The sequence below is a fragment of the Polypterus senegalus genome, chromosome 9 (assembly GCF_016835505.1).
Source record: "Polypterus senegalus isolate Bchr_013 chromosome 9, ASM1683550v1, whole genome shotgun sequence".
In the NCBI taxonomy this organism is placed as follows: Eukaryota; Metazoa; Chordata; class Cladistia; order Polypteriformes; family Polypteridae; genus Polypterus; species Polypterus senegalus.
In genome coordinates, this window is record NC_053162.1 from 113199319 (window position 1) to 113215124 (window position 15806).

At 38.6% G+C, this 15806-nt stretch overlaps 1 protein-coding gene across 2 annotated transcripts in view; it reads right to left on the reverse strand.

The window, feature by feature from the left end:
• The window catches only part of slc7a9 (solute carrier family 7 member 9), a 224403-nt gene that overhangs the window by 81390 nt on the left and 127207 nt on the right, over positions 1–15806 (reverse strand). For both annotated transcript variants that reach the window (XM_039763591.1, XM_039763592.1), the window contains one exon: positions 15381–15425. In XM_039763591.1, coding sequence (XP_039619525.1) covers positions 15381–15425 — 45 coding nt within the window. The remainder of the gene's footprint in view (positions 1–15380; positions 15426–15806) is intronic.

The window sequence follows — 15806 nt, forward strand, 5'->3', positions numbered from 1 at the left end:
TTAGATCTACCAATAAACCATAAGTTCCAGACTTTGAAGTGTGATAGAGATGTGAGTACCTGGAGAAAAAAAAAATATACTGACACTGACAGAATGCACAAAAACTAGGACTATAGTGAATACTGTGGGTTGGGATTTGAAGTGGGTGGCACAGTGGTAGCGCTGCTGCCTCGCAGTTAGGAGACCCGGTTTCGCTTCCCGGGTCCTCCCTGCGTGAAGCTTGCATGTTCTCCCCGTGTCTGCGTGGGTTTCCTCCAGGCGCTCCGGTTTCCTCCCACAGTCCAAAGACATGCAGGTTAGGTGGGTTGGCGATTCTAAATTGGCCCTAGTGTGTGTTTGTGTGTGTCCTGCGGTGGGTTGGCACCCTGCCCGGGATTGGTTCCTGTCTTGGCTGGGATTGGCTCCAGCAGACCCCTGTGTTCGGATTCAGCAGGTTGGAAAATGGATGGCAGGGATTTGAAGCCTGGTCTCTACAGTTGTGAGACAGGACTGAACAATGTGTCATTTTTACACTAAATATTGTACCATAATATAGTAGACCAAGCACTAAACTTCCAAAGAATCTCTTAGGGTCTTCTTTCTCCTTATCTTCTATATTCCTCTCTAACTGTCTTTTAGCCTCCCTGATATCCTTCTTCATGGTTGCCCTCATGTTCTCATATGCTCTACGATTCACTTTGCAGTCATTAGTCTTATATGCCTTACAAAGCAGTTTTTTCCTTTGCAATTTCTTTTTTAAATCTTTATTAATCCACCGTGGTATTTTTAAAAATTTCCTATTAATTCCAAATGTAGGTATGTATCTGTCCTGCATTACATGTAAAACATTTTTAAGCTTGTTCCACTGCTCCTCGACTGTCTTCACACTTAAAAGCTTATCCCAGTGTATCCTACTTAGACATTGTCACATCTGGTCAAAATTAGCCCAACCAAAGTTCAACTTAACAATTTTAGTCTTTGCATCTAGATGCATACAGATGGAGTAAAACATAGCGAGGCTTAATGCTAGAAGTATTAAAAATAAGGTAAGTGAGTTAGAGTTGTATGTAGGAGAGGATAAGTATTATTTTATAGAAATACCAGAAATCTGGCTAAATAACAAAGATGGGGATGAGTGTAAAAAAGAGGGATACACAGTTTTTAGGAACGATAGACAGAACAGAAACGGAGGTGGAGTTGAAGTTTATGTCAAACAGAAATTAAATAGAAGTCCTCTCCAGTTGGACAATGAGCCCCATCTTAGTGAGGACATGTGGTTTTGCCTAGAAAACATTAGGGAAAAAGGTCTTATTTTAGGAATGTGTTATAGACCACCCAATTGAGACAGTAATTTCAACACACATCTTTTTAGTAATATTAAAAAGGCAAGTTTACAGGGAGATTTACTCGAAAGAGGCCCCCAATATTCTGGTGTAACTCTCATTAGGATGAAGCAATCTGAACCAAAAAAATATGCTATATACCTTCATGTAAGTGTAATCAATTGCATTACATATGATGCTGGAAGTGGTTTCCATTTTCTGCCAGAGACATTTTGACGCAGCATTCCATGTTCTTGAATGTATCAGCAAGCGTCTAGTGGGGAATAGTAGCAATTTCATGTTGGATGTTTTCCTTCAAATCTTCCACAGTGCAAGGCTTGCTCTGATTGACTTTTCCTTTGAGCACACCCCAAAGGAAGATGTCTGGTGGTGTCAGATCCGGTGACCAAAGCCCCTTTGAAATGATCCTATTCCAAAGGAGGACTCAATTTCTGTCATGCCGATGTATGACACATTGCTCCATCTTGTTGGAAGTAACCTTCCTTTAACTCACGATCATCCAGTTGATTCTGACATTGCTTAAAGCACTGCTCAATAATGTACACCACCATCCTGATAAGAAGTCGAGTGACTGAGTGAAGGGGCACAGGCGGTATGCCCCCAGAAGTTGCAAACAGGTTAAACGTCACAAAGGCTGTCCGGCGCTTACCTCATCCATATATTAAGGAGCACATTGTACATTGTTTTGTTCAGATTGCTAAGTCTTAGCAAGAGTTATTACAGAATATACAGGGCCTCTTTTGAGTGAATCTCCCTGTATTATAGTCATGGGGAACTTTAATTAACCGAGATAACCTTGCAGATGAAGGAGCACTTGAGCAGGAGTTTTAGAAATAATCAGTGACTGTTTTTTGACACAGTATGTTAAAGCACCAACAGGGGATGAAGCTTGTCTGGATTTAGTATTTTGAAATAACCAAGATAGAATTGAGGGTGTCGAGGTGATTGAACCACTAGGGTCAAGTGACCATAATATAATACAATTCTCAGTATTATGAAAGAGTGTAGATGCAAAGACTAAAATTGTTAAGTCGAACTTTGGCAGGATAAATTTTGAGCAGATGCAACAAAGACTAAGGAGAACAGACTGGGATTTGATTTTAAGTGTGGATACAGTCGAGGAGCAGTGGAACAGGTTTAAAAATTTTTTACATGTAATACAAGACAGATACATACCTAAATTTGGAATTAACAGGAAATTTTAAAAACTCCACAGTGGATTAATAAAGATTTAAAAAAGAAGCTGTAACGGAAAAAAAAACTGTTGTATAAGGCATATAAGACTAATAACTGAAAAGTAAATTGTAGAGAGTATGAGAACACGAGGGCAACCATTAACACTAGAATTACCAGAACCTACGAGAAAACTCGTAAATCCGGCCCACCTTAAATCCGTTCGCACCTCTCCATCAGCGTCTTTTGTCCAGTAAATTTGCCAATTAAGACAAACAGCAAGCAGCCTCCATCCCCCACAGTCGCAGAAAGTTTACTAAGTTCTCCCAGATTGTGCCTTGTTTGATTTTCTGGGAGTGAACTGCAGGAGTTTTGGAGTGGAAATAATAGATTATTATTTGGAACACATGCATTTCATGTGTGTCCCGTTTCTACAGTAATCTGTGTAAATATATTGTTAAAATAGAAAGTTTTTCATATTTTAGTAATAAATATTACAAAATGTAGGCATAAACTATAGTCCAAAGATCAAATAAACACTTTCACAAAAGGTTGAAGGACGATATACAAGAGCTTCTGTGGCATAGCGGTAAGATTTGCTGACTTGTAATCAAGGGGCCACTGGTTCAATCCCCACTGCCTCCTATAGTTGCCGTTTTCAGTAGTGAGCTGCTCTTAATGTTAATATTATACAGTACACATATACATTTGGTTTGCGTCTGTAACACACCTTGTACATTTATAGTACTGCACTTGTAAAAGTTACCTTTTTTTTCACTTTTATTCTCTCACTCACAATTACGATACATACTACCGTCTTAGGGATCTGACGCTGTTAGTTTTTATTTGAAACAGGTAATAACTGTAGATGTGAGTAGTGTTATGAGGCAATGGAACTGGACATTCTCTGATCTGGAGGGATAAAAACTGACACACAAACGCTGGTGAATCTGCCTTCTTCGTATCTCACTGTCACTTGATTTTTTTTTTTATTCTGTTATATTGAGTGTTCCTGCTCACTCTGAATTAGTATGCATCTTATGGTTTATTATGTCAAAAAAAAAAAAAACACAGACGTAGGTATATATGATATTTTGAAGAAATCATTTTATGACCTGAATAGTAAACCAATCAGAAAACATCATCGCACTAATGCAATATTATTTGAAAACGGACAGCATTAGATCGGGTGTGAATTTACGCTGGTGCTGTTACTTACAGTCAGAACAGGAAAGGAGGCGGGGAGGGAGTACACACGTCGTAAATGTAGGAAAGACAGTTCTTCCAGCATGGAGGAAAACAAGAAAGAGACAAATATATGGGACATTGGGTATAAATTTATGCTACTTATAAAAGTTAGTGTTTTTAAGTTTTATTCTCTCAATCACGATCACGCTCTAACACCAGCCTCTCCTGATCTTACTCTAAGTAATAGCTAGATTTGTTTGAGCGTTTCGTGGAGCATGACACATGGGACTTGGTCTCAAATACAGACAACCTTTTCACCAACATTGTTTAAAGAGCTTGTCTTTGTAATTTCTGCCCAACTCTGTAGCAGCAGAGATGCAGTATCCTTTCCATTCAGTTCGATCTGTAACTTGTTATAAAGCCAGGAAGTAGCTGTTTCACTATTCTGATCTCACTATTAAGATATACAGTAATCCCTCGCTATATCGCGCTTTGACTTTCGCGGTTTCACTCTATCGCGGATTTTAAATGTAAGCATATCTAAATATATATCATGGATTTTTAAGCTGGTTCGCGCTTTCATGGACAATGGGTCTTTTAATTTAGGTTACATGCTTCCTCAGTTTGATTGCCCAGTTGATTTCATACAAGGGATGCTATTGGCGGTTGGCTTAGAAGCTACCCAATCAGAGCATGTATTACATATTAACTAAAACTCCTCAATGCTATAAGATATGCTTCCCGTGTGGCGCTTGATTGCTTCTCTCTATCTTTCTCACTCTCTCTGCCTGACGGAGGGGGTGTGAGCAGAGGGGCTATTTGCACAGAGGACACGGACGCTCTTCTACAAAATGCAGCTTTATCGCGGTGCTTCTGTATACTTAAAAGCATGTATTGATTTTTTGATTGTTTGCTTTTCTTTGCGAGCGCTCTCTCTGACATTTTCTGCTCCTGACGGCGCTCCTTTAAAGATAAGATATGTTTGCATTCTTTTAATTGTGAGAAAGAACTGCCATCTCAATCTTGTAATGAAGCACAGTTTAAACGTTTGACTAAAGGGTGTTATTTCATGTCTAGAGGGCTCTAATAATGTTAACAGCGTGGGAGAGTTTATAAGGGCTTAAAATATATAAAAATAACTACACAAACATATGGTTTCTACTTTGCGGATTTTCAACTATCGCGGGGGGGTCTGGAACGCAACCCCCGCGATCGAGGAGGGATTACTGTAATAGATATTCAGTCAGCTAAACTCCTAGCTTTATCAATATAAAGACTTGGAGACTGACTTGACGCCAGGTGTACAAATCTCCAGTTTAATAACAAAGAGCAGGTATGAAACTACAAGTAAAGAAACATAATGTTCAACACACAAATAACACAATAGTTTGGTAACAACTTTAAAACTATAAGTAGTAGTATAGAACGGTAAAATTTTACATATATAAACTTACTGGCTATGCTACCATAGGCTTTAACAAGATGGATGAACTTCGCTGTATGTATTTGTAGCAGGTACACTACTTACATTGGGAATGCTCGACCATAAGGCGGTTCACTCCAAAAGAATATCAAAGAAGGAACATATCTATTTCAAACAGAACGCAAGAAATGTAAATATCCACTCTTATTTCTTGTATTTGAATGGAGGCACCCTAACCAAAACAGATAAAACATTTTTTTTATCCCAGCCAGCATAGGGAGCAAGGCAGGAACAAACACATTGCAGGGAGGACACACACGCTCACCCAAGCACACACTGGGGCCAACTTTTAGCAACACCTAACCTGCATGTCTTTGGACTGAGGGAAGAAACTGGAGCACCAGGAAGAAACCCCAAAAGAGAAGGGGAGAACATGCAAACTCAAAACAGGAAGTACCCGAGACGCAAACCTGGTCTCCTAACTGAGTCAACAACGCTGCCACCATGATACCAACAGTATAAAAAATACAGAATCATTTAATAAGTATTGGCACTTCAAGTATTAAGCACCTTACTCACTCAAATGATATTTTAAAACCATTTACCTAAAAATGCATTTATTTTTCAGTAATACTAGCTGTCCCCTGTGGCTCTACCCACCCAGTGAAACAGGACAAACTTTAAATATCAATAAAAAAAAATGTAATTTTGGCCAAGTGAAACGTAGGTACACTCCAATGTCAAACATTGGCACTGTATCTTATTGTGCTTGGCCCACAGTGCCTCTCTCGGATTTGCACAAATAAATCAGTACCGCGAGCAAACTATGCTTGATAGTGTGATAGATGTCGCAAAATCAACTGGAATGTTCAAGCAAATTATAGAAAAAAACCCAATCTAAATAAATTAAGTAGTTCTTTTGTGAAAAGCAGACAGACATAATGACATACAGACAGACGTTGGATTTTATATATATACACATATATATATATAAAAAAAAATTATATATATATATATATATATATATATATATATATATAGAGAGAGAGAGAGAGAGAGAGAGAGAGAGAGAGAGAGAGAGAGAGAGAGAGAGATATCTCTGTCGCTCCTTTAATTTTCACAGGGAGAACAATTATGCATTAAAATTAAAAACCAGGAAAAATTTCAAGAGTTTAATAACTTCAGTTGAAATTTATCTACATTATATTTGCAGTGTAGAACAAAATTAAGAAAAGACTATATAAGACAGACAATTAACAATGAAGGTCTCCATGTAAGCTGGATTGTTTCAACCTTTGTTCAATACAAACAATTTTTAAAGTTTTTTTTTTCTTTTACTGAGAACTCAAAAGTTTAGACCTTCATTTTCAGGCCTGTTGATCATTACTCATTTTGTAACATAATAAATTAATGTCATTAACAGAACTTTCCCCTCTATTGAACAAGGTTCCAGAAATAATGTAAAATAATTTAAAATATTTCGAATGATAGAATTCATTATAATAGAAATTAGAGCAGCCACATTTATATTTAGCATGGTGGTGCGGTGAAGGAGATCGATCACATCCTCGTGGGCAGACATTGGAGGCTCTTGCAAAACTGTTTATGAATTATGACCACAGACTTGTTGTTGCTACTTTTAGGATCCAGCTTAGGTCCAGTAGGTTACCACCTACTAGGAAAATGAGCCTGAACTTGGCCAGACTCCAAGACCAGGCTGTTTCTAATGAGTTTGCATGCAGTTTGTGTGAGGAACTTTCAGATTTGGGTATGACTGCTGATCCTAATGTGAAGTCGGCAACCTTCCGCAACAAGACCCTGAAGGTTGCTGAGGGTTGTGTTGGTGTTACTGGTGTTCCCAGAAAGAGGTGTTTCATCTTGTAAGGCACCCTGGATATCATCGAGAGGAGTCGCAGCGCATGGCTCAATGGCAACTCTGGTCTGTGCCAAGAATGGAGAAGGACGGCTGCAAGTGCTCTGAGGGCAGATAGAGGCATTTGTTAGCGGAATCTGTGAGCAAGTGACACACCATCTGCGGTCTAGCTACCCATGTCCTGCTTATAGAGGAATCAAAGCATTATGCACATCTAAATCTGTTCCTCGGAGAGTCGCAGTCAGGGCAGCTGATGGAACACAGAAGACACTGCAGTTGTGACCTGCTGAGCTGGCTACTTTGAGAAGTTGTTCAAAGCTGATCCTCCGGCTAGGACGTTGGCTATCTCTGGGTCCACAGTTCTTGAGGCTGATCCTCCAATTAGCTGTGAACCATCCAGTCTCACTGAGATTGCACAGGTGGTGAACCAGCTGAGGGGGGGGAAAGGCTGCAGGGATCTGGCATCATCCCAACTGACTGGAAAACGTGACTTGGCGCAAAAGTGAATATCGGCAGAGCTTCTTTGCAGCCTTTGTTGATTTTCGCAAAGCATTCGACTCAGTTGATCGAGCTGTCCTGTGGGACATCTTCAGGGTTCGAGGGATCCCCTCAAGGTTGCTGGATATCATGGCTGGCCTGTACACTGGTACTATGAGTGCTGTGCAGAGTGGAGACAGGACCTCTGTGTTTTTCCCAGTTGATTCGGGGTTCGTCAAGGGTGTGTTCTTGCTCTTACTCTGTTCAATGCTTGTATGGACTAGGTGTTGGGCAAGGTCATGGTGTCCAACGGCTGTGGGGCATCTGTTGGTGAAGAAAGATTCATGGATCTTGACTTTGCTGACAATGCTGTGATCTTCGTGGAGTCAATGGAGGCTCTGATCAGGACACTCGAGAGACCGAGTGAGAAGTCTGAGTGTCTGGGCTTGCAAATGTCCTGGATAAAAACCAAGATCCAGGCATTTAATGACCTCTTGTGCACAGCCATCAGAAGTGTGTCTGTTTGCGAAGACAGTGTTGACCTTGTTGAGAGGTTTACTTACCTTGGCAGTGACATTCTTGTCTCTGGTGACTCTTCCTTTAAAGTCAGTAGACGATTTGGGAGAGCATGGGGGCTCATGAGGTCGCTGGAAAGGGGTGTGTGGTGCTCTCGATATCTATGCAAAAGGACAAAGGTCTAAGTCTTTAGAGTCCTGGGGCCTCATGTATAAATGGTGCGTACGCACAGAAATGTTGCGTAAGAACTTTTCCACGTTCAAATCGCGATGTATAAAACCTACACTTTGCGTAAAGCCACGCACTTTTCCACGGTACCTCATGCCTTGTCGTATGCAAGTTCTCCGCTCGGTTTTGCAAACTGGCGGCACCCAGCGTCAAAGCAGTGCTTCTGTTCTTGTGTGATTACTCATTATTTTCATGACGCGGCTTTATAAATACACCGAAACTAACCGCATATTGTTTATTAGTGTAATGCATCTGATTGTAATTAACTCGTAACAATATAATGGTCCAGGGAACAGCCATAGTATTCCAAATACCATAACTGCTTTAGCGTTGTTACTCTCACTTCTTCTTCTTCTTCTTTCAGCTCCTCCCGTTAGGAGTTGACACAGCGGATCATCTTTTTCCATATTACTCTCACTGCACGACTCGGAGTATTTATATCACTGTATCTGAGTGTGAATCACAGCAGCAGCTGATCGGAAAGAGAATTATCAGTATACAGCTTTAAGGACACGCTGTCTCAGCCACGGCAAAACGTTTTAAAGCCTTTCCTGTACAGACCTCGTGGTTCAGAAACAGTTTAATCCCAAGAACTTTAAATGCACTCAATCAATTGCTCCTTGTAGAACGGTTTGTAAGTACAATCACCCCACTGTAAACTTGCACTACAGTTATAATATCTCACAACCTGGGACACTTTATAAAGCACGTATTTACATATGATGACGATATCATTTTTAAGGTGAAATGCAGCAAAATATGTTTGTTAAATTATACACATAAAACTTTAACTTCATTTAAATAATCTATATTCTTCACTGGGAGTGTCGTGAAGGATAGAATAATTAAACATGTACTACGAAGATATTTCAATGTTCTTTAAACGTTTTGAAGAATCGGCGCTAAGCTTACAGATGGCTTAACGTCTATTACAGAGCTGATTGTATGGCGATCGGTTACTTGGGGAAAGAAAAGCAAGGACTGCAGTGGCGGCTACGCCAATATATATTGAATATAAAACAGAAAGAGAAAATAACAACACAGCTAAAAACACAGCGACAAATTTCGACAAAAGATAAATGCTTGTCATGAGCACGAGGCTCATGAAACACATGTTTAATAATGTGCTTTAGCTCCTATCATCATGAAAATGACATCACGTATACATCTCAGTATTTTAGTTATTCAGAGAGCTGTAATATCACAAATGTAATGGACTCTGTGTCCAGTTGGAGGAAGAGAGCCAGTTTAAGAAGCAAGTAGTGATTCACACACACAGATCACATACGAGTAGAAGATCAAATACAAAACAAAGCATTTAACGTGCTACTTTAATTACGATGTGATTTGAGAAACTGGTTAATTAAACGATTTTAAGATGAAGTTTATAATCTACTAAATGACAAAATAAACTATGTGATTAAAGTGGAAATGTCGAGATTGAAGTGGACATTTCGTGCTTTTTCCCCACCGTGTGGCTTTTTTCTCTGTACCCTTATAAGCTTTCATATGACACTCAGACAGTGGGCTTACAACTCGGCTTTCCACGGCGACTTTGATATGTGACTTCTTTTTTATTTCCGGCACTGTGCGATTTTGTGGATGTGAGCTTTCATGTTTCTCCAACACGCTATGCCACTCAATCAACTTCCTTTTGTTGATTATACCATGGCTTATTTGAACAAATAGTATGTTTTTCCTTTGCCTCCACTTGGTATTCGCTGAAATTCTTATGTTTCCCCCCGTGCTTTTCCCATTGTCTTTTCACAGAAGGCTGTGCTTAAGGGCGATTTATATTGATTTGCATATTCAAATAGGCGTAATTCTGGGAGGATATGGGGCGTTACATAATGCGCGTGCACGAGCGTTAGTTTTCACGCTGATCGGGATTTAAGTAGCGGAAGAACGTGGAAGTTGGAGTACGCACAGATTCCTGCATCTGGATTTTTCTGTGCGTAAGCACATTTCGGCTTTTGTGCTTACGCCATGTTATAGTGCGAGTTCTACGCACGGCGTTATACATGAGGCCCCTGGTGCTTCCTATCTTGCTATATGGTTGTGTGACATGGACGCTATCCAGTGACCTGAGACGAAGACTGGACTCCTTTGGTACTGTGTCTCTCCAGAAAATCCTTGGGTACCATTGGTTTGACTTTGTGTCAAATGAGCGGTTGATCATGGAGTCCTGAATGAGGCACATTACCTGCATTTTGAGGGAGCGTCAGTTACGGCACTACGGCCATGTGGTGCTTTTCCCTGAGGGAGATCTGGCTCGTAAGATCCTCATTGTTGGCGACCCGAGTGGCTGGACCAAGCCAAGGAGTTGCCCATGTAACACCTGGTTGTGACAGATGGCTGGTCATTTCCGGAGGGTAGGACTGGACCGTGTGTCTGCCTGGGGGGGTTGCCAACCAGGATCCCAAGTTGTTTCACCATGTAGTGGGTGCAGCAACGCACTGTACCAGTGCATGCTCCCCAACTTCACTTGACTTCCTTAATCTAAAAATTGTTATGTCCTCTTTCTTTTAAACATCGAATCCTGAATCATATATTATAAAATTTTAACTTTTTTTCTAAAAGGAAATATGAAAATAATAATATAAACAGGAACTCTGCTTCTTGCCTCGTGATGAAAAGAAGGCATATTAACTTCTTTTAGGGTTACAGGTTTAATCAACGCTACTAGTTTTGCAATGAGAGCAATGTGACAGGGGACGGATGCTGAATGCTGGGGGTGTGGCCTGGAAGGCAGAGTCTGAAACCCGCAGCTGCATAAAATTGGCATAAAATGATGAATGCCAAACCACTACATCATTGTAAGCATCTCAATTTGTTACCTCAGCTGGAGGATCTCCTCCCTGAGAGACATGTTTTTATCAAGTGCCAAGTCGACAACTTCTGGATCCATAGCTGAAGCATAATTGCAGTTGTGGAGAATTTTATCATTCTCCTCCTCCTCATTCTTTGCATCATCCTCTGTTGATCGATTTCTCCTCTCCTTAACCCCTGGGGCCTCATGTATAAACGGTGCGTACACACATAAATCTTGCGTACACCTGTTTCCACTCTCACATCGCAATGTATAAAAACTAAACTTGGTGTAAAGCCATGCACATTTTCATGCCAGCTAAATCCCTTGCGTACGCAAGCTCTCTGCTCGCTTTTGCAAACTGGCGGCACCCAACATCAAAGTAGTGCTACTGTTCCAGTGTGGTTTCCCTTTATTTTTCAGATTCACATGACTTTATCAAATACACTGAAATTAACTGCACATCATTTTTTAGCTCAAGGCATCTGATTGTAATCAACCTGTAGCCATATAATGGTGCACCGAATAGGCAAACTATTCCAAATACCATAGCCACTTAAGCGTTGTTACTCTGAGCACACCACTCGGAGAATTTTAACCTACTGTGTCTGAGTGTGGAATCACAGCTGTACAGCAGCTGATCGGAACACTCTATGGCAGATTGTGTCAAGAGCGGGGAGAAAAATCGGGATACAGTTTCTAGCACACGCTGCCTCAGCCATGGACACAGTCTATTTGAACTTCTCCCAATATGGCAAACACTTTAAAGTCTTTCCTGTACGGACCTCGCGGTTCAGAAACAGATAAATTCCAAGAGCTATAAACGCATTCAATCAGTCCATCAAGTGGTTCCGGTAGAACTGTTTGTACATATAAGTACAACTGCCTCACTGTACACTTGCATTACAGTTGTAATACTGCATACCTGAGCCACTTATGCTTTCATATTGTATATTTTTTACTGTTTTTATCCTATTATTTTTATTATTATTATTATTATTATCGTTGTTATTTTACCATTTTATAGGAAAATAAGTTTAGGAATGATTTGCATATTGAATCTCATTGTACCTTACAATGACAATAAAGGAATGTAATTCTATTCAATAGAAGAGAGCGCCTATTTACAGATGATGACGACTAGCTTCTAAGTCGATTTAGATTTCCAAGTGCTATCTTCTTGGAGCTCTTGATATTATTTTTAAGATGAAATGCAGTATATGTATTACATTATACAAATACATTGTTAACTTTATTTAAATAATGTATATTGTTAATGATTAAATATGAGAGGATTCGGTGGTGCAGAGGTAGCGATGAGCTGCGCCCTGTTCAGGGATTTTTCCTGCCTTGCGCTGTATGCTTGATGGGACTGGCACGACTCTGGATGGATAGATGGATGGAATAATTAAATATGTACTATGAAGATATTTCAATGTTCCTTAAAAGTTTTGAAGAATCAGCGTTCTAAGCTTACAGATGGCTTGACATTTATTAAAGAGCTGATTGTGTGGCGATTGGTTATTTGAAGAAAGAAAGGTAAGGACAAGAATCAGGGGTTAATATGTTTGAAAGAGACAGTACTGCTGCAATAAATAATTTTATTGAGGGTCATGCATGGCGCAGCAAGCATCTTGCTGGAGGCAGGAACAATCTCTAGAAGGGGCACCAGCTCATCCCTACCGATGTGCCAATGTGCCTCAATGTTTTATACATGCTTTAATTTCTATCATCATATATACATCTTAGTATTTAAATTGTTCTGAGAGCTGTAACATCATGAATGTAATGTATTTTGTGTCCTGTTGGTGTAACAGAAAGCCTGTTTAAGAAGCATGTAGTGATTCACACACATAAAAGTACATAGAATACAAAGCATTTAATATGCTACTTTTGTTACAATGGGATTTGAGAAACTAGTACACGATTTTAAAATGAAGCTTCTACTTTAATGACAAAATAAACTACATGATTAAAGTGGACATTTCAACCTTTCAAACCCCCACCTCCAGTGTCCCAGTTTTTTTTCCTTTTTTCTGTACCCTTATACACTTCCATATAACACTCTGATGGTCTTTTCATGGAGACTTTGATATATGACCGCTTCTTATTTATTTCAGGCATTGTGCGACCTTCTAAAATTGAACATTTCAGTTTCTCTGCCACTCTGTTACTCAATCAGCTTCCTTTTGTTGTTTATATCATTGCTTAAACCAACATGTTTTGTTTTTTGTATGTTTTGTATATTTGTATGTTTTTCCTTGCCTCTACTTGGTATTCACTGAAAATCTTCTTTTCCTTCATGCTTTTGCCACTCCCTTTTCAAACTTAAACAATAAAACGTAAACAAAATATAAAGGACTATTTATATTGATTTGCATATTAAAAGAGGTGTAATTCTGGGAGGAGTTGGGGTGGGGCATCAGGCATGTGTACAAGCGTTACTTTTCATGCTGACTGAGATTTATGGAGCAGAAAAATGTGGAAGCTGGCTTACACACAGATTCATGCATCGGGATGTTTTTTGTGCGTACGCACATTTCCGCTTTTGTCCACACGCCATGTTCATTTTAATTATAACATCAACACACCAAGACAGGTATCGAAAAATGAAATGACTGCTACTAATTTAATTTTTTAAATTTTCAAAAATTTTTGTGGAAAATGAAATTGCAAGGGATATTATTTCATTTTATTTTAAATTTATGTAGTTTTCTTATGCATAGACTTTGAAAAATAAATGAAAAAAGAGATATTACATTTTTATTTTGTAATTTTAATTTACATTTCTTTTTTTAAAGAAAATACCTCCCACAGGTAAACAGACCAATCGATGCAAATGTGCCACTACACAAGTGCAGCTCTTGTTTATCGTTCACGGCTGTTTCATTTTGCATCTGCCCAATGAAAGAAGTCCATGACATTTGCCTGGGTGTTTATTGTTACTTTTGATTTGCTTGAAAGTTTGCTCTATTAATGGTAACTGAACAAACTAGGAATGTAGGTAATCATCTCCTAATTTGACACAAAGCAAGCAGACTTGGGAATGTAAATATGCCTCCAAATATATTAGAATTACTTAAGTCTAAATAAATTATATAGCTGACATTCATTTTCATGCTAGTATTGATTTTGGGAAATGTGTGAGTTTTGTCAGCACTGCAAAGGAGAAAAATTGAGCTTACAGGGTACAAATATATTGGTTAAAATGTTGACACATAACACAAATTAGAAACAGTAACATATAAATTACCATTTATTAATATTGTTTTATAAATATTATTAATATTAATGATACAAGATTTGAAAAGATCCCCCACCACCTTCTTTTCCAGAAATGATTAAGACATCTTAAGAAGTCACATACAGATGTGTTGTTTCCGTATTTAATATGCAATAGGTCATTAATAAAGTCTGTAACTGTATTTTACGTATGAAATTGTTACACAGTTCTAAGTCTGCACTTAGTGAAGAGTACTATACAGAAATAAAATTAATTGAATTTAGGAGGCACAATCATTTAAAAACCTAGTATTAAACAAAAAATATATAAGTGGCAACTGTAAAATGTGCAAGATTTTCGGAAATCTATATATTGAATACACATCTGACTTCATTCAAACATCAAAAATGATTGCCACCTTACACACATATATTTAGGGTTTAGAAAATCAATGAAAGCAGCAATGATGATATTTGGATGTTTGTGCCCTGCGAGGAGGTGGTGCCCAGTAGGTGGTTACTTTGTTTTAATTTCGAATAAAAGCTGATTTCTGAGTAGGAGAAGAAGCCAATGGTGAAAGCTTGAACACAAGTGTCTCATAAACTCAGTACTAAACATAGGCTTGCTTTTTTTCTCCACCTGCAGCATGTACTGCATTGGTTTTCCAACTGACAGTATGGCTGGTTTCACCTGGCAAAAATGTACATTCATTTGTGTTGTCAAGAAAACACATGCTTTAAAGCACTGTGTTAGAAACTGACAGTGATAAGGCAAAGCAAAAATGTTTACAAATTGTATTATTGTTTTAATAAATTATTACAGATCCCAGAAAAATTTTAAATGGCAAAAATGTAGCAAATCATGAGCCCAGGTAACTGAAAAGAGAAGACATGGACTTTGGTCAACATCTTTTTTTTAAGTTGCTAGAATCTAGATAGATTTTAAAATCAATAAATATCTCCTAATAAACTAGCAACATAGACCATTTTAACTGAAAATGTAAACAGAATTCATGTCTTAAACATAACTGAAAGTGAATGAGTAGTGTGCAGTTTTATTAAAATTGTTGGTCAGTGATTTTCTAACCCACTTAGTCCTGAACAGGGTCTGCTTCATGATTAAAAACAAAAAGTTCATATTTATATTACCTGTACGGATTTTTTAGCTCTTCTGTGATATAATTCAGCTGATTCCTGAAACAAAATATTTAATTGCACCAGTTAACGGTAATTAAGCAAAATGCAAAATGTCATTAAACAAGTCTGTGTACTATAAAAAGTTCAATTATACAGCATCATGTCTGCTAAATTATTAGCTAACAAAATAAAGTTAGATGTCTTAAGTTCTCATCTCTGAAAGTAAAATCATTTTCAAAAGTCTTCTTCTTTTGATACTCCTTTATTCTAACATCCTGTCCATTCTATCCTCCTTGTCTCTGAACATATTATATTCTTGTTTCTGACTCATGACTTTTTGCCCAGATCATCATTCTGGATTTCACAAGTGGTCTGATCTTGAATCTGGATATTTGTTTTTTCTACAAACCATGAACAGGATGCACCACCACATCGGTT